Source organism: Rhinolophus ferrumequinum, chromosome 9, assembly GCF_004115265.2.
Source record: "Rhinolophus ferrumequinum isolate MPI-CBG mRhiFer1 chromosome 9, mRhiFer1_v1.p, whole genome shotgun sequence".
Taxonomy (NCBI): Eukaryota; Metazoa; Chordata; class Mammalia; order Chiroptera; family Rhinolophidae; genus Rhinolophus; species Rhinolophus ferrumequinum.
In genome coordinates, this window is record NC_046292.1 from 22788350 (window position 1) to 22813446 (window position 25097).

At 49.9% G+C, this 25097-nt stretch overlaps 1 protein-coding gene across 1 annotated transcript in view; it reads left to right on the forward strand.

Moving 5' to 3' along the window:
- ZNF362 (zinc finger protein 362) overlaps positions 1–25097 on the forward strand; it is a 39483-nt gene that overhangs the window by 7863 nt on the left and 6523 nt on the right. The window contains exons 2-6 of the mRNA XM_033115420.1: positions 6749–6874; positions 12060–12123; positions 12292–12538; positions 16053–16374; positions 17136–17360. Of these exons, the coding sequence (XP_032971311.1) occupies positions 6837–6874; positions 12060–12123; positions 12292–12538; positions 16053–16374; positions 17136–17360 (896 nt within the window). The 5' untranslated portion in view covers positions 6749–6836. The remainder of the gene's footprint in view (positions 1–6748; positions 6875–12059; positions 12124–12291; positions 12539–16052; positions 16375–17135; positions 17361–25097) is intronic.

Below are 25097 nucleotides of genomic sequence, written 5' to 3' on the forward strand. Positions count from 1 at the left end.
TAGGTTGACTATCATGAGGAACAGTAATGGTGTGTGTAGGGGAAAAGTGCTTCTGGGAAGAGGTGATATCTGAACTGTGGCCGGAAGTTTTCCAGGTGAGGGCATTCCAGGCAGAGGGAGCGGCTAGACAAAAGCCCTGAGGGGGGAAATCAAGGAATGTAGAGAAGGTGGTAAGCCGCTGGATGAGACCTGGGGGAGGGTGTAGGAGACCAGGAGGTAGGTGGGCCTGGTCTGGCAGGGCCAGTATAGGTCTTCCCCGGCCCCTCTACCCTTCCCCACATGTCCACCCCTGGCACTCGCCACCACTGTCCCTGACTGCCGAACCCTCTCTTTGCTGCCTTGTTCTGCTCATGGCCAGTTCTGTCTGCCGGCCTCCAGGCCTGAGCCCTATCTGACCTGCCCTACAGCTTGTTTGCCCCAGGGGTCCAGAGAACATATAACGAACACATGCTATGACCACCTGCTGGGGGTTCCTGGCCTATGGTCCTTAGGACCTGTCTCGAAAGTTCACATGCGTTGTACACGCCACAGCTGGGGTGTAGCAGCTGGCTCTCCTGCTTTGAGTTAATCCTAGACTTGGCTTTCCAGTCAGCAAAGTAGCCCTGTGGGTCTGAGGGGCTCCCAGAACTGCGGCACTCCCCATCCCCCAGCCTGGGTCCTGCTTGGTCAGATTGCCATGTGGGTCTTTGGAATGTTGGGAAAGGCTCCCTTGTGCCTTAGAGAACCTAACAACAAGCAACAGCAGTAGTTAACTGGGAGTCCTTGGCCATGTACCAGGCACTCTTCTAAAGACTTTGTACGTAGTAACTCACTTCATCTTCACAGTAACACTGTGGAGATATCATTGTTATCCCTGGTGTGGTAACAGTCTCTGGGGCTTAGATCCATACTATCTTGTTTCAGAATCTGTACTGTTGACTCCTCAGTTGCCACACTGCCGCTCAGAGAGTCCAGGGACCCAGGCTGTGATTTAGTTGAATCTGTTTTATAGAGGAAGGAACGAAGGTCCAGAAAAGAAATGGACTTGCTAAAGGTCACAGCGCTGATGACAGGTTTCCAGCTTCCTCAGCCCTCATCAGCTGCATGACCTTGGGCAGGTTACATACTCTTCTGAGCCTCATTCCTGACCCCGAGCAAGGAAGAGATTACCATGGGAGCCAGAAGGGTGGGATCTTTGGGGGATGCAAGGGGACTGCAATTGAGAAGGGACGTGGGGTGGCGGCGTCTAGAGTACCCTGGATGTGGACTTTATGATAAGTCACAAAGCTATTCGTTTGTGTTCTAAACATCTTTCTGAATGTGTTTATTTTGAAATGTTCACAGTATCTACCTCACAAGGTCATTGGGAGCGTGAGTGAGAAATGCTTGCAAAGCATCTAATAGCGCCTGACGTGGAAAAGTGTTCTGTAACTGTTGTTCTTGTTGTTGTCATTTCACACCGGCAGAAGGTGTTCCCTGTGGGGAGGGGAGCTGGGGGTCCCCAGGGGAAATGGAAGTAGAGAAGGCCGTGTATGTGTTCAAAGCCTGCAGAACATTCCCTCAGCCCTGAGAGGGGTGTCATGGCCCATTGCCTACACCAGGGCACTGAGGCTCCCAGAGAGGGTCACTGCCCTGGGTGGCTGGTGGTGGGATGCGGGGACCGAGGGGAAGGCGCAGCAGCCCTGCTGCCATCGACCAGGGCACAGACAGCAGCCTCCTCCTGCTCTCATCAGCCCCACCGTCACAATGGAAATAGCCCGTCCCAACCCCGCAGGGCTACGGAAACCCAGCCTAATTGGATCCAGTACCCTCGGGAGCCTGTTTTTCACAGGAAGTTCCCAGGAGCCAGCTTCCAAGGCTTGCTTGGGTCTTGGGGGGTGGGGTGGGGTGCAGCAGCTGGAGCTCAGGGCTTTGGGCTGCATGGAGTGGGGCAGAGGGGTCGTGGGAGGAAACCTTTGCGCACACGGGGGTCTCAAGGTGCTGGGAAGATGGGAAACCTCAGCTTATTTCTTCTAGACCATCTCCTGCTCATCCCTTCCAGGCCATTCATGCTTCTGGCCTCACATGACCTGTACATTGAAAACCTTGACCGTGGCCTTCCCCTGCTCAGGAATCTCCCCTGCTCCCCACCCCCACGCCATCCCCCCAGGCCCTTGGCCTTTCATCCAAGCATCTTAGCCTGTAATTCTGGCCCTTTATGAACTGCCTTGGCCACCTTTCCCTTTTTCCTCTGCAAATTTCTGCACTCTACCCACAGCAGACCAACTGTGACGTTACGTGCTTTCTTGCCTCTGAGTCTTTGCATGTGCAGTTCTTTCCACATGGCCTGCCCTTCCCTGCCGTCTCTCTCTTGACATCTCCCCTACTCCCCATTTGGAAGTCCCACCTTCATGAAATCTTCATTCATCCCTCAGTGGGGTGGGCTCATCTTCCCCGGAACACCCCAACCCTAGCCCAGGCATACCCCAGCAGTAGCTTGTTGCCTCTCTGGGGCAGGGAATGTGTTTGAGAACCTTTGCTATCCTAGGAAACCAGCGGCTTTCCATGCCTTGGCATATACTGCCCCTCTGTTCAGAAGGCTCTCCCTCCACTCTCCCTCTCCTGACAAACTTCTCAGTCTTGGAGGCTCACATGGGCAGTCCCTCTCCTCTCATGATTCTCTCAGTGAAGATTTCTTAGGCACCTAGCATGAACTAGGCACTTGAGCACCTACTGTGTGGCCAGCACTTGGCTCTGATCCTGCAGGGGTGGCTCTGTTCTCGTGGGTCAGGGCTGGAGGAGTATTGAGAGGTGTGATGCAAAGGTGGAGGAGGGAGAATGCAGGGGACAGTGGGTGTATATAACAGTGTGGCCCAATTCCTTTTGGGGAGAGGAGCAGAAAGTAACTTTTAGCTAGGCCCCAGAGGAAGAGCTGGGTGAGCTGGGGGGCTGAGTTGGGTATGGGGTTGTAACCAAGAACCGGACCAGACTCCCTGCTATGTAGGGACCGGGCAGACGAATAACCAGGCAATTTTAGGACTGTGGGATCAGTGCTTTGGTGGGGAAAGCCCAGGCAGCTGTGGGAGCTCAGGGGAAGAGCTGCAAATATAGCCTTGGAGGGGAGCGGCCTTCGGGAAGGTTTCCCAAGGCAGTGACATCGAACTGACTTTTAATGGTTGATAGGAACCTGGCAGCGTTGCAGCTGGGTGATGGACCCCAGATGGAAGGGCACAGCCTGTGCAAAGGCACAGTGGCATGAGAAAGCAAGTAGTTTTGGGGAACCTGTAGTTAGTGTAGTGAGGCTAGAGGGAGGCAGGTACCTCTTGGGATGCTTGTGGCCAGCAGGGCCTCCTTGGCAAAGCCCCTGGGTGCCATGCTGAAGGGTCTGAACTGTACCCCAAAGTGATGGGAACACAAGAGGGATTTAAGTGGGAAGAGTGAGTGACCTGGTCAGGCTCTCCTTTGTTTGGCCTGGTCTTTTCCCTGAAGCCCCCAGACGGGAGTGGGAGTCTGTGTTCCTGGCTAGGGTCTAGGGTAGGGTGCGAGGCTCCCTGGGGGACTTTGAGCCCCTGGCTTGTCCGAGCCCCTCTCTCCTGGGTAAACCTGCAGGGACTGAGGCCAGAATCCTAGTGGGGCTGTGGGCGGCTTGGGGTGTCTTTCTTGGCCAAAGCTTGTAGTTTTATTAAAAATATTCTTTAAATAAAGTCATGTAACCACCCTACAAAAAGTCAGACAAGTCTGAAACACCACCACTGTTCTCATCTTGGTGTTTCCCTCTTTTCTCTCAGCATGTAGTTTTTTATAGATGTCATTGCTCTAATGTACAATTTTTAAAATCTTTCTTTCCTCCTCCCCTGACTAATGTTGTCTCACAAGTATTTTCTAAACAACTGTAGAATGGTTTTAATCCTTCTTTTAATGATCCAGTGTCAGGGTGGAAAGTATGGGCTCTAGAGCCTGGCTTTCTGGGTTCAAATCAGACCCAGGCTGCTTGACTTTGGGCAAGTTACCTAATCTCTCTGTGCCTCAGTTCCTTTTAAAGTTGATATAAGTGTTAAATAAGTCATTACAATGCCAGTAAACATTGACTATTATTAACGACTGCAAACTGTGTCACTGTTTAACATGATTTACAGAGCCATCCTCCTACTGTTTAAAACTGTGAATGTTCCAGGTGTTTGCCATTGTAAGAAACCACTGAAGCAAACAGCTTTGTGCATAAAACTGTCTATATCTGGGGAATGTTCTAGGGACAGATGACCAAGAATGGTATCATTAGGCCAGGAAGTCTGAAAATTTTTAGAGTTTATGATGCATTATTGCCAGATTGTCTTAAAAAATGATTGTTCCAATTTATACTCCCAGCAATAATGGGAGTGCCAATTTCACCATATCCTCACCAGCATTGCATATTCATCATTTTCTTATTTATTTTTGCTATTTTAACAGATGACGCTCATTTAATTTTCACCGCTAGGAAAGCAAAACCGTTTTCTGTGTTTATTAGCAGTTAACATCCTTTTTGGTCTGCTAGTCTTTATAGCACAGAGGGCCTTCTCAGATGGTTTAGGAAGATAGGGCTCAGATATGAGAAATAGGGAACAGTGTAACACGGGACAATGTATAGTGTCAGAGTACGTGGAAGGGACCCAGAGGAGGGAGAAGGGACTTTCCTTTATCCAGGCCATGACATTTTCAGTTCCTCTACCTAGACCATTCATTCATTCATTCAAACATTTATCAGGTACTGTGTGGGACTTAGTAGGTAAATGACGCGGCCATGATTCTGCCCTAACAGAAAATAAGACTAACAGCTGAGATGGATGAGAAAACAGGCAGAAAACAGAGCAATAAGTGTCTGATGATGGAAATGCAGGGCACAAAGGGAGCAGAGAGGAGAGGCACCCAACACAATGTGGGAGGTGGAGGTGGAGCATTGGAGAAGGCTTTCAAGAGGAAATAGCCTGTAAGCTGGGGCCTGAGGGATACATTGTATAATAGTTAACCAGTGAAATGGGGAGGGCAGAGGGTTTGCACAGGGCGAGGAGGAAGCCCCACTGAAGGTGAGGAAGTGAGGAGTGGAGCCCTGGGGGAACTCAGTCTGGCAGTGCAGAGTGTAAGGCTGGAAGACCAGTGAGGCCAAAGAGGTCAGCAGGGGCTGGATGGTAAAGCCCAAGCTATCCAGCCCTGGCCTGGAGGACAGTAGGGAGCTATAGAAGATTCTAAGTAGGGGAGTGTTGTGATCTATGTTTTAGAAGTATCAGAGTGACTGCAGAGTGACTGCAGAGTGACTAAGTAGGGCAGTGTTGTGATCTGCTTTATGTTTTAGAAGTATCAGCGCGAATGGGGGATGTGGGAAATCCGTGAGGAGACTCTTGGCAATAGATGAAGGGGGCCTGGACCAGACACTCTTCTTTCTCCACCTGGTAGAATCCTAACCAGCTTCAAAGTGCAGACTGAATGCCAGGTAGCCCTTGCTAACATTTGCTACCTACTACCCAGGTCCTATGTGCTTGGAGGAGGTGGCTTTGCAGGGCCTGGCACGCAGCAGTCAACTGAGTGCCCACCACTAGCTGACCTTGACCTCCCCCGTCCTCCACGCCTCCAGACCCTCCATCTGTTCCTCCCCCTCCCCCACCCCTCTATCAACCCTTTTCTTTTTCTCTTCTCTCTCTCTCTCTCTCTCTCTCTCTCTCTCTCTCTCTCTCTCTCTCTCTCTCTCTCTCAGAATAAATTTATTGTTTGGATTATAAAAGCAACTGAACGACATTACAGAGAATCTGGAAATCAGAGAAACAAAGACAAAAAGCCAGATCCGCTCCAGCCGCCTCCCCCAGCGCTCCCAGCCTCCCTCTGGGCGTGGTTCCCTGCCGCTTGCTTTTTCTGACGCAGGTTTTTATTTTTGCCTCCTGGTAATCATAGTGTCGGGACAGTTTTGGGTCCTGCTCCCTCCCATTTGCTTTGTGGCCATGGGGTCTGGGCAAATCTCATTTTGTAATGTCTGTGGAACAGGCTGGGGATGGGGGTGGTACATAAGTTGCTCAACCGCACCCACTGCCCTGCACCGGGCGAGGCTGGTCCCATTCCACCCTGGGCCGCCCGTTTTCTTTGTGTCTGTCTAGGCAGGGCCTGGCACCTAGTGTACCCCTTCTGCAGTGCCCCTTCCCCAGTGCCCCTTTGTGGAGTTTGCTAGACTGTCCTCAGAGGCCACCCTCGTAGGAGAGAGTGATGGACAGACCTGGTTTCAAATCCAGACTGGGCTCTGTGACCTCAGACTAGTTACTCAACCTCTCTGGACCTCAGTTTCCTTATAATGGGCCTATTGCAACAGTAAAAGAATGGCTGTAAAATGCCCAGACACAGTTCCTGGCCCATTGTAAGTGCTCAAAAATAGGTAGTTGATATTATTGTAGTTTTTCATTGTACAAAGAGTTTCTGAGACCACCTTGGGCTAGATGCTGGAATGGCAGAGGTGAATGAGCACCAGGCCTACCTAGAAAGAACTCGTAGTCTGGTGGGGAAGTCACCCAGGGAAGCAGATAACTGCATTCGGACACGGTTGGCCCTGTAGTACTGGGTGGCGTCCTAACTCCATCACTTGCTAGCTGTGTGACTTTGGGCATGTTGGTCAACTTCTCTGAACTGCTGTTTCCTCTTCTATTAAATGCACATGTCACAGGGTCATTGAGAAGATTCAGTGACCTGACACATATGACATACTCAGCACAGTGCCTGAAATTAATGGTAGCCCCATTTTGTTATTGTTGTTATTGTTATTCTCATGTACAAGGTGCTGTTGGGAACACAGAGGAAGTGGCTGACTGGGGGTTCAGGGAAAGCTCCATAGAAGAGGGAACACTTGAGCTGGGTCTTGAAGGATGAGTAGAAGTTCACCAAGTGGGAAAGGACATTCTAGGTAAGCAGCCTGTGATTCCAGGTTGACATCTGTTAATGAGGGGTTTGTTCTTTGGGGGTTCAAGCCATTGTGTTCATCCCAGCTTCCCTGAGTACCCCTCACTGCCTCCCTCTGGGTCTGCACCGAGGGCTGTGTGCACCTACCCACTTTAACTGCATACACCTGTGACTCTGTCCTGGTGGCTGTGGGTTCCTGCTCATGGGAGTGGCTGTGTCCTCATCTGTCCATGTTTGGGGCTGTGGGTCTGTGTCTGTCATGTGTGTCTGAGTTTGGTGCTGTCTGCATGTTCCTGTGGCCGTGTTTGTCCACGTTGCTATCCAGTGGACCTCCCAGGCCACACCATCGGGGGCAACTGCACGCTTCCTTGGTCTCCAGCTCTAATCAGATAGCCAGGCCTCGTTGGCCTGTCTCCTGCGTGGCCCAGGTGTGATCTCTGCCTCTCACCTCCATTCCCCAGGGGCGTCCTAATGGGTGTCCTCCCACTGCATCCACTTCTGGCCTCTCCAGTCCTGTCTACACTTAGCAGTCAGAGGGGTCTTTGTAAACCAGGGATTCCATCCCATCACCCAGTGCTTCAAGTCCGGACTCCAGACCTAGGTTTCAGGAATCGACCTTCTGGGTCTGGCCCCCGGCTGATGGTTCTAACCTCATGTCCCATCTCCCAGTCCACATCGGAATGCTTTAGCTCCCTGCCCTCACATGCTGTGTTGCTTCTCACCTCTGGGCCTTTGCTCAGGCTGCTGCTTCTGCCAGGAATGCTCCCCACTCCTTTGCCCGGCTAACTCCCACTCATTCTTTAAGACCCAAAGCAGACATCCTCTGCCCTAGGCAGTCCTCCCTGATCCTTTCTTACCATCCTGGGTCAGGTCCCTGGCTCTGGGCTGCTCGTCCTTTACTTGTGGGGCCAGGAGCAAGTGACTTGCCCAAGATCACACAGCTGGTGAGTTGGAGCCAAGATTTGAACCCAGGTGCATTAGGCTCCAAGTGAAGCAGTTTGTTCCATGGGCCAGGTGAGGTGACTGGTGTAAAGGAGTGGGAATCCCGAGGATGTGGCTGGTAGTGGGAGGGAGGGGACATGTTGTGGATCAATGTGTGTCTGTGGCAGGAGCATCTGGGCCGATGGGAATGCCCACTCGGAGTTGGGGATGGATAGAGGAGGTGCCCGTCTTAGGGGAAGACCAAGTCCAGCGTAGGCCTGCTGAGTCCGAGCAGCCCATGAGGCAGGTAGGGGGACGTGTTAATGACGCAGCTGGAAAGCTGGGCCTGGAACTCCAGAGAGAGGCCTAGGCTGGCTGCAGGCGGAGCCTTGAGGGTTGGCTGCTATTTAAAGTCCTAGAGTAGATGGGCCACCCAGGGACTGAGGCCAGTGGGAGAGAGCAAGTTCCTGCCCTACCCTGAGGGGCCCAGCTGGGGGTGGGGGAGTTCTGAGAGACTGAGAAGATGAGGGACCTAGGGACCACTGCACACAGATCTTCCCAAAGGGCCCAGGTGGCAGGGAGGCCATGAAGGTGCCCCATTGCCTTTGACCACATGGAGGTCCTTGGGGGCATGTAGTAGGTGTCATAGTGAAAATTCTTTTTTGCAATAGCTTGTGGGTCACTTATCTGCTTCCCCCACTTAACTTGGGGTTCCCAGAGGGCAGGGTTCTTCCTTTGCCTCAGGTTCCCCAGCACTGGTCCTCTGCTTGGCTCACAGGATATATCCAGAATGGACGGATGGATAGATGGATGGATGGACAGATGGGTGGATCTGTGGGTGGGCCAGCTGCCATCAGGATGCTGGTTCCAGAGGCTGCTCTAGGAGGTGTTTCGTTCATCCACCCATTCAACTTTTTCCCCCCTTAAGAACAAAAAACCCAAAATGACAGCTTGCTTTTCCCCCTGCAAAGATCAGGGCTGTGTGTCTCAGGGCTCACGGCACAGAATCGAGGCTTCCGCCGGGCGTGAAGCCCGCCAGTGTGTCTCCTCTGCCTGTCCTGGCACGGACACTCTGCCCCAGCACCTCTAGTCTTCTGTGCACCGGGCGCCGTCCTCACGCCTCTTCCACAGACCTTGGTCCCCTCGGCTTCATGGCTCCCCTGGCCCAGCACACTGCTTGATGCCTTCTTAGCAACAGCACCCATCCAAAACTTGAGCACGGCATTCAAGGCCTTGCCAACTGGCGTTTGTCTCTCAGCCCCTTACCACTCTCCAGCTCTCTGTTTGGTGCTGGTGGGTGGCTGCTTACTGTCCCAAACCTGCCTTGTACTGTAATATCTCCATGCCTCTCCTCAAGCTGTTGCCTCTGCCCGGAATGCCCTCTGCCTCGTCCACCTGTCCTAAACACACATCTGACCGATCTCTCCTGCTTAAAACCCTTCCCTCAAGACAGTGTCTGAGCAGATTAGCCTGGCCCCAGCCACCACCTTCCCCCTCCCGTCTTGCCATGGCCCTCCATGTCATGCAGGTCCCGGGGTTGTGCAGGTGGATACCCACCTCCCACGCCTGTTGGGGGCTCACCTCACGTGAGATACTCTTGGTGCACACCTAGTGCTGTGCCTGACACTCAGCAGGATCTCAGCAAGTGCTCCCTCCCTCCCCCGCGGGCCTTCCCTGAATCTGACACACAGTGGGTGTACACCAGGGCCAGGGTCACTGAACAGATCATTAAGTTACTTCACACCAGCCAGAGAAGGAGGCAGACATTAGTCAGAGGCCGTGCAGATCACATTAAATGACCCAAGGCAGCCCCTTCCCCTCTGTGGCCTGCTTTCCCAGCCAGGGTAACACGTAGTCCCTGCCTGGCCAGGGGCCCAAAACATAGCAGAGAAGATGCTCTAGTGCAGCTATGGGACCCTAGGTAAGTCACCCTCTTGCGCATACCTTTCTGACCAGGGTTGGGCTTTGGGAAGCCCGAACTTGGCATTGAACTGAAGAGGAGGAGGAGAGGACAGCTGCCCCAGAACTGTCTGAGGAACAGCTGGGTGCAGTGAGCAGAGTTCTGGGCCAGGACTGTTTCACCCCATTTTACAGATGAAGAAAACTCAGAGAGCCCCTGCCCAGCGTGGCAGCACAGCACTCCTTCCTGTTTCCACATCCGTGTGGCCTGGGGCAAAGTGCTTTCCTCCTGGTGCCCTAGTTTCTGCCTCTGTGACATGGGGGTAAAAATCCTTCCCTGCTTCCCAGGGATCTGACGAGAATGCCAGTGGGTACGGAAGAGCTTTGTAAACTATCAGCAGTGCTAGATAATTGTGTGGGGTTGTCTTAAAATAATTCTGATTTTTATTCCTTGATTTAGTCATTCTGTCGTGCAGCTCATGTTATTGATAACTTCTGGGCCTGAACAACTAAAGGACTGATGAGCTGGACTTTGGAGTCAGACAGTTGAGAGTGGGAATCGCAGCTCTCTGCTTACTTGCTGTGTGACCTTGAGCAAGTCACTCCACTTCTTTGCACTTCAGTTTCCAAAGTTGTAAAATGCGGATGAGGGGTACCTGTCTGTCAGTGTCAGCGTGCCTGGCACAAGGAGGCACTTGGTAAATGACAGCCTCCTCCCTGTTATTCTTGTGTTGAGGTCTTTCTGAGAAAGAAGTCCCAGGGAGCAGTCAGGGAGAACTGCAGGCAGAAAGTGCTTCTTGTGTGGGGCTGTGGGATGGGGTAGAGAGAAGGGCAACCTGGTGTCTGTGGGAGGTGGGAGCAGGAGGGCTCCTAGAGGGCAGCCACCCCAGAGGAAGATACTCTGATCCCCAGCCTGGCCAGGCTCAGACCCGAACGGTCCCCAGGCTGGGAGTGAGAGGCCAGGATTTTTGTATATAGGTATTGAGTCTTTTGCATGTGGATGTTTGCTCAACTGAGGATGAGGGTTTGCAAAGCAAATTCCCCAGAGGAACCAGCTTGTGCAAATCTGATTTCTAGTCTTTACTCTGGAACCCTACCTAGCCCTGTGGTCTTGGACAGATTTCTTCCCTTCTCTCCAAGCCTCAGTTTCTTCACCCTTAATATGGAGTTACAATACCTTCTGTGCCTATTTCTCAAGTAAAGATCACAAGAGATAATTCATATAAAAGATCTTTCTTAAAAAGTGTTGAGATTAGATATGTCCTTATGGAGGGTTTTCTTCTTAAACCTGCTGCAGTTCCAGTAGGGGCTTCTCAGGCTTGTAGGACCAGGAAAAGAGGTTGAAGACACTTGGTGTTGGCCTTGCCTGTTAAAATAAAGTTTTCATTTAAGCCACAATACCAGTTAGATTTTTAGTTATTCATGACTATAAAAGAGGTAAGTAAGAGAAATTGGATAGGAAGCAAGACTTAATGCAATACCTGGTCCCTGCAAAGTCCCATCTTGACTTACGTGGGGGGCACAGGAAGGCGGGAACCTGTGGAAGACTGAAGGAACTCTGAAGGCCCATCCTTCTACTTCCCTGGTTGAACAGGCCTCCTAACTGCACAAGCCTACCCTGAACCCTGCGAGGTGAGGGCCACCAGACAGACTCACGTACTTCTGCCAAAGAGCCCCAAGCTGCCCCAGCCTTAGGGCTCCTCAACCACCTCCTTAAGCACAGTTTGCTGACACATTCTTGTAGGTAAAGTGTTGCACGTGGCCATGCTTGTTTCTTAAAGATAATTTTCCGGAGGGGACAATTTCTTGGGTCAAAGGCCGATATCATTTGGGTCTTCGTAAGTCGTCCTGCCGAATTGCCCTTTAGAAAGGCTGTATGTCTGATAACTCAGTGGTCTCATGAGGACGTCTGCACTAGAGCGGTCATTGGTCGGGGGGCAGTTGCCTCTGCTCTCTGGCCATTTACAAAGTTGCCCCAGGACTCCTCAGTTTGTGGAGGAGGGAGGGGGACTTCTGTGTGGAATCGATGCATTCAGGGGTTGGCCCTGCAGCTTATGGCCCTTCTGGGGGATGGGGATTGGTCTGCTAGTTTCAGGGTGATGGGGGTAGGGGAGGGACTGGAAGCTTTCTGATCTGGAGGTGACCTTTGTCCTCTGAGCCCCCTGAGGGAGACGCTGAATTCCAGATTTTTCATCCTGGAGATATAGTTCCCCAGGCCCTGGTAGGCGGCCTGCTCTGCTGCAGGGTGAGGGTCCCACAGGAGCAGGGATCCCAGACAGGGGCCCAGACTTGAATGGGGCAGCTGATGGGAGCTCCCCCAGGCCTGTGCGGAGGGCCTCTTCCCTGTGACAGTCGCTCTCTCCCCGCAGGATGGCCGAGCCGCGATTTAACAACCCCTACTTCTGGCCCCCTCCTCCCACCATGCCCAGCCAGGTAAGACAGCGTGACGCCCCTCTGGCCACCCTCCCCCTCTTGGAGCTGCTTTACTTTGCCCAGGGCTTGGCTGAGGCTTGCGGGAGAGGGGCTTGCGGGTGGACTGGCCTCCGTGGGAAAGGCCCAGGCGGGGCCCAAGCCCTCTCAGTTCCTCCCCTCTGGCCATAGCTGGACAACCTGGTCCTCATCAACAAGATCAAGGAGCAGCTGATGGCGGAGAAGATCCGGCCCCCTCACCTGCCGCCCACGTCGGCCTCGTCACAACAGCCACTGCTAGTGCCGCCTGCACCGGCCGAGAGCAGCCAGGCGGTCATGTCACTGCCTAAGCTGCAGCAGGTGCCGGGGCTGCACCCGCAGGCCGTGCCCCAGCCCGACGTGGCGCTGCATGCGCGGCCAGCCACCAGCACTGTCACAGGTACGGTGGTGCCTGGGTGGGGAATGTGGGAAGGATGGCGTGTGGTTTGGTGAAAAAGGCAGGGCAGGTGGGGCTTTGGGGGCGAGCTCTGGGTGGCGGTGCCAGTCGGACTAGACAGCCATCAGATGTGCTCCATCCCTGTACTGGGGGGACCCACCCCCACTAAATCAACAGGATGAGGGTGGGCGCACCTGGGGCTCACCAGGGAAGTCAAGTCAACATAGAGAACTTTAGGAATCCAGAGAAGAACCCTGACCAGACCTGGGGGCGGGGAGAAGGAAGAGTTCCTTGGAGGAGCTGATTAGCAAGGAAAGGTTGGTGGTTAACTAGGGACATGGAGCAGCAAGAGGGAACAGCATGTGCAAAGTGGGAAAGCAAGAGTAGGACAGTCTAGGTGGGGAAGGCCAGGAGATGAGGCTGATAGTCGTACACGACAGCTAACTCCAGTTGAGCACCTTATATGTTCACCAATATTCATTTTATTCCTCTCAAGCAGTCCTGTGTGGTTGGTACTGTATTAGGCTAAACAATGGACCGTTTTGACTTAAAAAAACAGCAGTTTCATGCATTCACCCTAATGTCTCCATTTGATAGATGAGGACACTGAGGCACAGCCAGGAAGAGGCAGAGGCAGGCAGTGTGGTTCCAGAACCCAGTTCTAACCCTTTTGCTCCCCAGTTCTGAGGCTAGAGAGGAGGGAAGCAGGCACTAGGTTGTGGGCTGCACTGTGCAGTTTGGACTTTGGCCTGGGGCAGTGGGGAGCCATAGAAGGGTTTTAAGTAGGGAAGGGAAATGCTCAGATTTGCGTTAGAAAGCTGGGTCTGGCTGCAAGATGGAAACTGGCTTGGTGGGAGACAGGCATGGAGGCAGGGAGATCTACAGGGGAGTATGGTGTCCCTGGCAAGGCAGTGGGAACCGAGAGAAGTGGACAGATCTGAATTAACGTTGGGGAGAAGAGCGGACAGGCCTGGGTGCTAGACTGGATGTAGGGGTGAGGAATAGGAAGAGGTGAGGGAGTCTCCCAGGCGCTGCCAGAGAGATGGAACCATAGGAAGAAGCGTGGGGGTGCGGGGGAGGGGAGTCATAAGCTCAGTCTTGGATAGGTTGAAGCTGGGGTGCCATGGGGACCTCCTGGTGTGATGTCATCTGGCTGGAGGTGCCTGGTATCCACCTCAGAGCCTGGTGGACAGGCTTTCTCTGCGGCTGGGCCTTTGTTCCTCCCCTGGCTCACCCCTGCTGCCAGCCAGGCACCCCTGCTTCTCTTCCCCTCTCCATCCTCCTTACAGAGATGCCTAAGAATTATGGGGCCCAGTGAACCTCCCCCGGGCCCTACAACACTCTGCATTGCCCTGTTATGATTTTATTAAATTTTTTTTTATTATAAAAGTAATATTAAAAAAAAGTAATATTAGCGTATTAAGGGAAATTTGGAAAAAAAGAGAAACAAAGAAACAAAAATCACTCCTAATCCCCAGCTCCTAACAGTAGTTTAGAAAGACTTTTGGTCTATTTCCTTCCTTTTCCATCTTTTTTGTTTGTTTTTTAATATGCGTGTGTGTTTTGCTGAGCTTGTGGTAGGACCGTACCCATGACTTGAACCTGCTTTTGCTACTCGCCATTCTGTCATAAACATACTCAGTGCATTGTTTTTTTTTTATGATAAAGGTAATACCTAGCTAGCCATTACAGAAAATTTAGAAATTGCAGACAAGCTAAAAGGATAAAAGATTAGTCCTAGTCCTACTGTTGGTAGCATTTTCATATGTTTTCTCTATAATTTATTTTATTTTATCCTTTAATCACAGATGTAAAAAGTGGATGAATTCATCAGGTAAAAAATTCAAATAATATGGATGCAGATAGACAAAGTATGAAAATCTCCTTTTACCAATAAATTCTTCCTCCCTAAGGAGAACCACAATTTACACACAATTTAGTTTGGGTGTGTATCTTCTCAGATCCATTCTTGTGCACTTGCACACATAGATGTTGTCTATATACATAGTTTGGGTGTGTGTTTTTAAAGAAATAGATGGGTTTGTACTGTCTGTGATTTGCTTTTTCACCCCACAGCACATTTTGGCCTTCTCTGTGTCACGTTGTCGTGGCTGCCCGGCCCTCCATAATGAGGGTGGACCTCATCTCTTTACACAGCCTACTGAGGACAAAGATTGTGTCCAGTTTTGTCTGAGCACAATTTTGTATGAAAGGTCCATGTACACAGTCTTTGTGTTCATGTGCAAATATTTCTTTAGGTGATTTCTAGAATTGCCTGGTCAGAAGTTACGTACATTTAACATTTTAATGATTATTGCCAAACAGCCCTCCATTAAAGTTGATAAATGCACACTCTCACCAGCATGTGTGACTCAAAATATACTTGTAACAACTCTGGATATCATCTTTTTCAATGCACAGAGTTTTGGTTTCTTTTTTTAAAGAGCATAGTTTTCACCACATGATAGATACGATTTTCATTTTTTTTTTGGCTCCTTAACCTGAATTGTAAATATTTCTAGTCCCCTCATTTTAAAAAGAGTAACTTTTATTACAGAAGTAAAAACAAAATGATTATTATCAAAGAATCAGAAAGTACGGTTAAACAAAAACAACAAAAAAGTTTTTTTTTTAATTACTCTTCATTCTACCGTCCACATCACTTTTTTTTTTTTTTTTTTAATTTTATTGGGGAATATTGGGGGACAGTGTGTTTCTCCAGGGCCCATCAGCTCCAAGTAGTTGTTCTTCAGTCTAGTTGTGGAGGGTGCAGCTCAGCTCCAAGTCCAGTTGCCGTTTCAATCTTTAGTTGCAGGGGGCACAGCCCACCATCCTATGCGGGAATTGAACCGGCAACCTTGTTGTTGAGAGCTCACGCTCTAACCAACTGAGCCAAACGGTTGCCCCTCTGGAAGCTCAACGGCAGCTCATTGTCTTCAATCTAGTTGTGGAGGGCGCAGCTCACTGGCCCATGTGGGAATCGAACCAGCAACCTTGTTGTTCAGAGCTCACGCTTTAACCAACTGAGCCATCTGGCCACCCCCCACATCACATTTTGGTACATCTCCTTCTTCTACTTACTTTTTCTGTGCATATATATGCCTTTGAAAAAGCTTTTTTCCCCCAAACATAACCTTTTTAATGGGCAGTTAATGTTCAGTACAGGGGATTGATTGCAGTTCATTGAATCCTTCCCTAACGTTGCATATTTCAGTTGCCTCTAGCTTTTGCTATTATAAATAACACGGTAGTGAACATCTTTGTGCATCAGTTTTTTTTTCCTGTGGTTTGAATTATTTCCGAAGTGTCTGTTATCTAACTCAGTTTAGTCCTTAGGTATCTGGGGCATCTTACACACAAAAGCTCACATTTAGTTACCCCGGGGTAATAATTTACAAAGAGAAGGGGAGGCTCAGAAAGGTGGGTAACCCGCCAAAGTCACACAAGCTGGGTGGCCAGGGCTGAGCTGGTCTCTGCAGCTGCCCTTCACCCCTGCCCCCACCCCATGTCTTCACAGGTCTGGGGCTCTCCTCCCGGACCCCGGCTGTGAGCACATCCGAGTCCAGCGCGGGCACGGGTACCAGCACCCCGTCCACACCCACCACCACCAGCCAGAGCCGCCTCATCGCCTCGTCCCCCACCCTCATCTCAGGGATCACCAGCCCCCCCCTCCTGGACTCCATCAAGACAATCCAGGGCCACGGCCTGCTTGGCCCCCCCAAGTCCGAGCGCGGCCGCAAAAAGATCAAGGCGGAGAACCCAGGGGGCCCGCCTGTTCTTGTAGTCCCCTACCCCATCCTGGCCTCAGGCGAGACTGCCAAGGAGGGCAAGACATACAGGTGGGGGTCTCGGCGGGAGGGGTCCAGGTGGGCTTGGGGCAGAGGCTCACGCCAAGGGCTGCCCCCAGGAGCCCCGCGATGGGAATTGGAAAGAGGGGCCTCAGGGGCTGACAGTGGGCGCCAAGGTCCAGGGGGGCGGGGTCTCCTGATAAGCTGTGCCCACATCCCCTCAGAGGCAGTGCGGGGTGGGGGCTGCCCCACCACAGTCTGGGGTCATGGGAGTCCGTTTCCTCCTCCCTTCAACCAGTGTGCTCAGCCTTGAACTTTAGTCACCTGGGGAGCGTTCAAAAAATGCCAGTACTAGGGCGGCACCTCCAAATATTCTGATTTCATTTGTTAGGAGGGGAATGTGGAGGGCCAGGTGTCAGCCTTTCTCGAAAGCTCCCTGGATGATTCGAAGGTGCAGCCCGGTTAAGAAGTACTTACTCCTAGATTCAGAGCCCTTCCCCCAAAATTGTGGGGTGTGGCTGTGGGCAAACCTTCACAAGGGTCAGGGGCCTCTCTTCCCTGTGAGGTGTGAGCTAGCTCCCCAGGCTGCTGGAAACGTGTCCCCAGGTGGAAGAGCTTCCCCCCCAGATTGCAGGTTGTCCAGGCAAGGAGCCTGCCCCTAACTTTCCCAGGCAGACCTCTGCCTTTGGCACTTCTCCCAGGACAGCTCTGCCCCTCACAGACAGTGTCTGATGCAGAAGGTATCCCCTGAGCTGTACAGGCAGGGGGGTGCAGGGATCTTCCCAGGTGTGAACCTGCCTCTTGCCCCACAGGTGTAAGGTATGCCCGCTGACCTTTTTCACCAAGTCCGAGATGCAGATCCACTCCAAGTCGCACACAGAGGCCAAGCCCCACAAGTGCCCGCACTGCTCCAAGTCCTTTGCCAACGCCTCCTACCTGGCCCAGCACCTGCGCATCCACCTGGGTGTCAAGCCCTACCACTGCTCCTACTGTGATAAGTCCTTCCGACAGCTCTCCCACCTCCAGCAGCACACCAGGTGAGTGGCCTGCCTGGTGCTGCCCTACTGCAGCCTGTTTCAGCTCAGCACCTGTGCCTGTGCACAGACCTGGTGCCAGGAGGGGCAAGGACCTTCTCTCGGTGCCCATTGTCCTCAGGGTCAAGACCAACTTCCTTTGCTTGGCATTCGAGGCCTTTTAGGATATGGCCTTCGTGGACCTCACTGACCTCAGCTCTCACTACTGCACTACCCTTCCCACTGTTTCTCCTCTGCAGATCTTTGTACGTGCCTTTTACCTGAAACACCCTTCCCCTCCTTTACCCTGTTTTCTCTGGCCCTCTCCTATCCATCCCTCAGTCCAGCTTCTTGCAGGAAGTCCTCCCTGGCCCCCTTGAGCTGGTTCCACAGGCCTTGTGGTCCCCGTCACAGCAGTGGTAGGCTGTTTTGTACTTGTCTGGTTATTCGCCCACCACCCCAGATATAGTGGGAACTCTTGAAGGCCAGGGCTTGGTCTCCTCCATTTCCACATCCCCGGTTTGTGCCACAAGCATCGAGGCATTTAATATTTGTGGAATAAATAGAACTAGCTTTTGTAGGACATACGATTCATGCATTTAACAAATAATTACAGAGCCTCTTCTATAAGCCCGATGTGATTCTAGGTGCTGGGAATACAGCAATGAACAAAACAGACAAAAACCCCTGCCCTCGTGGGGCTGACGGTCTAGTCCAGTGTGTGAAAGGGAGATTCAGAGATATAAAGGAAAGAAAGAAAAATGTTTGCAGGGGAGTACAGACATCAGGAAGACTGGCTCACCAAATAAAAATACCATAGGAATTGAAACCAAAGGTAAACAAACCAAAGTTTACCAAGATTGCTGTTCATCTCTTCAGAGGGGGAAAAAATAGCACTTTTCTCACAGGATGACTCATATCAATAGGCGTTGCTACCGTGTTTCCCGAAAATAAGACCGAGCCGGACAATCGCTCTCACGTGTCTTTTGGAGCAAAAATTAATATAAGACCCTGTCTTATATTACATAAGTCTGGGTCTTATATTATAGTAAAATAAGACCGGGTCTAGTATTAATTTTTGCTCCAAAAGACGCATGAGAGCTGAGTGTCCGGCTAGGTCTTATTTTTGGGAAAACACAGTATGTGTTTGCCAGTATCCGCATTGTAAAAGTCAGGGATAAAATTGTTTTTGCCATGGAGTTTGTAACTTAACAGAAAGCGCTCAAGATTTTCTTTATTTTGGGGACGAACACTAGACAAAGGGACCTTATTTTTTATTTGTTTTGTTATCATTATTTATTCATTTCTCTCCACTGCCTTTGTATGTTTTATCCCAGGATGCAACATGTTTTGCTTTATCTATTTCTCAGACTTTGGGGCATGATGTGTAGGTTGGATAGTAAGAAACAAATGGCAGAATGGCAGCAAGACAAGGCGTCAGTCTGTTTTTCTTGTTCCCGTGTCTCCTAAGCCATGGATTTGACCCCATAAATTTGTTCCAGCAGTTTTCTGATTTTTGCCATTACTTTGAGTTTTAAAAGTTTGGCCAGTTTTATGTACATAAAGGTGTATGTAACGAGGTACCGATTAATCACGTCCCCCTGGTTGTATGGCTATTAAAATTAGAGCACGTGGTACTAAAGTTTGAGAGTTCACTTCTGTCAAGAGACTGCAAAGTGTCTGGGTCATAACTTTAACGTGTGTGTGTTATGTTTTCTTATCTTACTATCTAAGATCAGGAACCTAGAACCATCCAATTTACCTCTTGTTAGGTTTGCCTCTACAACCTGTAATGGTAGGGTACCTTCTTTTTGGAGAATCCCCAAGTTTGCCAGCGTTTCTGGGCTAGCAAGAATGACTTTCCACAATGTGAAGGGCTGCGACTCCATGAGCCATGATCCAGTTTCCTGGACGCCTGGGGAGGCCACGTTCCCACATGTGAAGTCCAGTCTTTGTTTCTAACCATCAGGCTTGTCGTGCCTATTAAATGAAATTTGTCTTTAAACGTGACCTCTCTGGCATGGTCACGGTTACAAACTTGATTTACCCGATTATATCCTATTAGGAAGGAGGACACATTTTTATTGAACCTGCTTACAGAACTGTTAATGATCAGGAAAAGAAAAGCGTCTCAGTAAAGGCACTTGGAATGTTCTTTAGCAATTGTTCTGAGTGGTGTTGTAGATAAGGCAATTATATATGTTGTTTTCAACAGAATTATTTTAAAATTTCTTTGATAATTCATTAGTTTATATCTATATTAAATTTTTATAGCATTTCCCCTCCAGAATTCTGAAGGGTTAGTTGGAACAAGGCACCATTTAAGGAATATTTTATTCCAGTTGGTGCAAATATAGCGTCCTCAGTGGAGGATGGAGATTTAGAAAAGAAAAGAACAAAGGGCTCTTTCGTATGCCTTTTAGAAAAGAGAACATTAGCTACGATTAAATCACTTCCATCCAATCCTTGATTATAGTTCCTGTCTTGTTGATCTTGGGTAGTTAGTCTGCTTTGCAAAGTTGTCTACTTCTGACCGAAAGACTCTTCGATCCTGCCTTGGCCTCGGGCAGTGTCTGGTCATGGTGATGGTGTCAGCTTGAAGTCTGTGCTGATTTGTCCATCCCCTGAAGTATAAAGAGCCAAGTGCACGTGGTACCATCCTCTCCTGAGGCTATCATCTCTTGATGTTTCCTTCAAAAGACTCAGTCTCTGACCTGCAGCTCAAAGCAGAGGACTTTCGACAAGTGGGAGGGGAAAATCAGACCGGTTGATAAGACTAAATGACTCTTGTCTATTTGTTATAACAATCAACAGTATCAGAACGGAGGAGAATGGAGTCCTCTATTAAGGTATAATGTATGAGCAATTTCTCAGATTAAGAAAATATTATAGGCAGCAAGGCATTGACCCGTCTTCAGGGTCTTTTAATTTATCTCATAAAAGCATGTGTTAGGACTGGCACTAACTGACAAGTGTAGTTAAATCTAGAAGAAAATGTTTTTAAAGATAGTTGTCTGTTGATACTTATTGTGCTAGTCTCTGTGAAATAAGTTGCTGGGTTTTCCCCCATCTTAAAAAATATACATATGTGTATATATATATTTATATTAATTACATACATAAGTATATTATATATTACTGTATGTTATATTTACATAAATTATATATAATTACATATGTTCATAAAATTAACTCAGGGAGATTGAATTTCTCTTCTTTTGCTTTGCCAACTTTCTTGTATACTGGAAACTTCATAGGACAGCTCTCATTCTAGTGTTAGGCTTATTAAATATATGGAGAATACAAAACATGCCCAATCATTTGGATCACCCCTTTTTTAATAAAGCGAAGGAGAAAATCTTTGGTATCACCCAGCGGCCATCTGGAAACTCCAAGAGCCTGTGGGTGTGAAAGATACCTTGGTAATTTTATTTTTCTGAATTTGAGAAAGGCTATAACCCAAAGTTGGCAGAGGAGGGCGAGACATGCTCATCAGTTTAGTAAAAAATACTGTAGCAAAGAGTGATAATTGTTAAGACTCCTGTGTTGTCGTTTTTTTTCAGAAGTAGACTTTTGCTTTAAAATATTACTTAAGACTGTGACGAAACAAGCAACAAGAAATTAATAGGCCCTGAAGGAGAGTATTTCATCAGAATATTCCTTGACCCTGGGATTGCTCTCCAATCCTAAGGGCATAGCGTGTTTTTCTTTTCAGTGATTTGAGTTCTTAATGGTGAGAAACCAAATATGCGACATGAGGGTCCTGTCAACATTTAGGGACAAATTACTAGTCATTAGGTGGTGGCACATATAATTAAACCAGTGTGTCCTAACCCAGTGACAAAGAGGTGGGGGCCCCAGATGTCCAGCGGTCCCAGATTCCTTTAGACAAACAAACCAAAAAAGCCAAACGTAAAGAAGCAACCAGATTACAGGTTCCTTGTTTTCTACCGTTTCTGGTTTTTTGCCCCTCGATAGAGAACCCAACAATCAGGGCATATAATCAAATCCATCTTCTCAACGTTATTGCCAATAATGAGGGGAATAAAAGAAGGACATGTCCCAAACTGAACCAGCCCTGGTCAAGAAATATAAGTGGAGTTAGAAATGGGTTGAGCAAGACTCACCCTGGTTGTTGAGAAAGATGTGCCTGGGAGCATTTTGGGGGTAATGTGTTTAGTGGTGTGGGTGACAATGGGGCATCATGGTGAGACCTCCATCTGTGCAAGGAAGGCACGACAAATAAAGATAAGCAGGTGACTTGTGAAGTGTTACAAGAGTCCAGACTTCAGAAGGATCAGCTCAGTAAATAATAAATACCACATGCATTTAAACAGAAAGTTAACAGAACTTGGTAGTGAGTTTGTTCATGGTAGAAAAATAGTAGTGGTCTCATGCAGTTAGCATATTATAAGATCACATATTTATAGATATCACGATGTAGAAGTCAGGGAGAATATGGTTTGTCAGGGAGCTAGTTAATAAGGTACCGGAGAGGGCTCAAAGTTTTATTTTGGGGGAGGAACAAATTTGGGAGGGGTAAACAGAATGACTCTGGATTTGTTTTTGTTTGTTGGTTTTTTCAGGCTGCAGAGTGTTTTTTGCCTTTGTTTTCTGCCTTTGTTTTTCTTCTCCTGACTGTGGTGTTGTGTACATGTGTAATAATAATAATTGTGGCAGGGGCTGGTGTCATTTTGTTTTCTCAAATCTGATGATAGTAATGGTAATAAAATCATAACAGCTATTCCTTGTCAGAAAGCCCCTATGTACCTGGCCCTGCATCGGTGTTTCCATACACGGCGTCCATAAAGTCCTTATACAGTGTGAATTGTGTTTCTAAATGAGACATAACGAATCTGAAAAATGCTATGGAGAGGAACGGTTAGCTTTCAAGCTAAGAATGAAGGACCAAGGAAGGTTAACTTGCACTGTCGCTACCATTGTTTTAGTTACAGAGCACAACATGACTGAAGCCAGTCCATCCGATGTGCCATTTATCACCTGGGAAATAAAAGATAAATGATAACTAATGAATCCTCAATAATTGTATTTAAACACTAAATAAATTCCCTTTTTGTTGTTTTTCGTAAATAGTTTATCTTAACTAGAAATGAATGTATTAAAAACTAACACGGCAAAAGTTTTATGAACATCCTTTATATAAGTCATTAATCCTTACAGTCGTTACAATCATTATTATTATCCCTGTTGTAGATACGGGGAAACGGAGGTTCAGGGAGGCAAAGTCACTTGCTTCAGGTCACCCCGCTAAGAGGAGGCAGAAGTGAGATTTGAACCCACAGCACCAAGGAGCAGCCTATGGCTCAGAGGAAGGAAGGGGCTGGAATGTCAGGCTGCAGAATCCGCTCACGCGGGGATGGAGGTACAGGAAGGAGAGCAGAGCAAGCCTTTGGGGCCCAGGGGTGGGGCTGAGGTAGGGGTGGAGCGGCACCCATTTCAGCTCGGCTTCTTTGCTCTGCCTGCTCCTGGAGTCAGTGGTGAGCTCCCTGTTACCACAGGTGTGGGAGCCAGGGCTGGGTGCTCCCCAATGGGACAATGCCCCATAAAGAGGGTTCTGGTGTTGGAATTGAGGGCTTGGTCCTGATTTGAAAATCAGGGACTGAAGAGCTTTGGGTTCAGTTTTCATTGAGAAGAGGCAGCCTGGTCCTTCATTCACCCAACGGTTGCTCCCTGAAGCCTCTTCTGAGCCAGCTCAGTGCTGGGTGCCACACACAGTGACAGATCAGTGGTTGGAGGCAGGCTCTGGCCCAAACGAGCTCCCACCGCAATATGGGAGGCTGGTAGATGTGGAAACTTCCATGAGGGAGGTATGTGGTGGAGGTTGGGGAGAATCTTCTGGGTCAGGGCCTAGTGAGAAGGGAAGGGTGTTTCCTGGCAGGGGGAACAGCGTGAGCAAAGGCTCAGAGGCTTGCTGGGGGATGTGTCTGCATGTGTTGTGGGGAGGTTGGTAAGATACCCTGTTGGGGAGAGCAGTGGCAGAGTGGGTCGGGCTTTAGAGACCAAGGCCTTGAATACTCAGGCAGGGGGAGGCAGTGGAGGCTGCAAGCAGGGCCATGACAAGTCAGATCTCTGTGCCACTGCTGTGGTGGTGCTCAGGAGGGGAGAGACTGAGGCTGGGAGTCCAGGCAGGAGGCCTGGCAGCTGTGGCACTTGGAGAGGAGGCCATAGGGGCTGTTTCCTGGTCAAGAGAGCTTGGCTGGGTCCCTGAGGAAGGACCTGAAGTAGTCCCCGGAGGACCATCGATCAGTCAGTCAACAAACACTTGTGAAATACACCCAAAGAATGGACGTTGTTGATTATGTTGAGTATATTACTGTTGTCAGTGACTGACTTCAGAGAGAAAGAACTCACTTTCCTTTATTCAGTCTATGTATTGAGGCCTCTCTGCTGAGCCGTGCCAGGCCCTGGAGTGATGGTGGTGAATGAGACCAAGCACTTGCTCTCAGGATGCAACCAGAAATCAGTGACTGGACAGCGACAACGCACACTTCTGCTTGAGGGGTGGGCTGTAGGGGCTGGGCTGAGTCGGGGTGGGGGGGGCAGGGAAGGCTGTCCCGAACAAGGGTCTTTTACACTGAGGACAGGAGTGTGGTTTTAGCCGGGTGTTAGCTGAGGGAACATGTGGCTGGAAGAGGAAACAAGATAAAGGACTGGAGGTAGGAAGGAACTTGCAGTGCTAGTGGAGCTAGTGGGAGGTGAGTGGGGCTGGAGCCTTGGGGCGGGGGAAAGGCGTGACTTGAGCAGTAGTGGGAGGCAAGGACTCTGGGTGGGGATTGTGGGGTTTAAAGCAAAATCGGCGCATGTTCTGGGGCCCCTTAGTCCCCTCTGCCACCGGACCCCTAGCTGAATGAATGTCACAGCCCTGAAGGGAAGTGAGGATGTGGTGAAATGGATTCTGACATCAGGTGGAGTCGGTCCAGATGACCCTTAAGGTCCTTCCAATGTAGAGACGGTGCCTGAGATCATGTCCGCAAACATGTGACAGCCAGAAGTGTGCAGGCAGGATAGGGGTTCTCAGAACCGGGCCAGCCCAGCTCCACTGGCCTTGCACCTGAGACTGGGCTGTCCCTGCCCTTGAGATTCCTGTCTAGTTGAGAAGACAGAGGAGGCGTGACCGCTCCCCTCCATCCTGTTGAGGAAGTGGCCAGGGCCCAGGCGTGGTGGGCAGAACCATCCCTCAGACATGGTTGCCAGATGAGAAATAGTTCTCTGACCAGGACGTAGGGTGCACAGGAACAGGGAGCTGAGGCTGGACCACACAGCGAAAGGCCTTGAACAGCACACTGAGGAGTTTGGACTTGATCGGCGTTGATAGTGGGCAGTCCATGTCGTGGCCAGGGCGTGTTGCTTATTCAAGCCCGCCTAGCATGGGGCCTGGCCAGAGGGGCCTGGCCAGAGGGGCCTCAGCTTGTTTGATAAGCTTGTTAACCAGCAGAGCAAACCCAGTCAGTGGGGTGGGCTGGGGCTTAGGGAGGGAGCCAACACTGGGCGGCCAGAGCTGGATTCTCCCTCCACCTAATGCTCGTCAGCAACTTCGGCAAATGAGGTTCAGGCCCAACCGACATTTCAGTGCCCACCTGCTTGGCACAGACTTTTCACTGGAACGGATAAGACAAGCCCAGGTGATTGTTAGAAGGCTTGCGTGGAGAGCAGGGAGGGCCTCCCGTCCGTGTGTGCTGGGCTCCTGAGCCCCATTTACGCAGCACATCTCTGCACCTCATCTGGCTGTTGGACCAACCT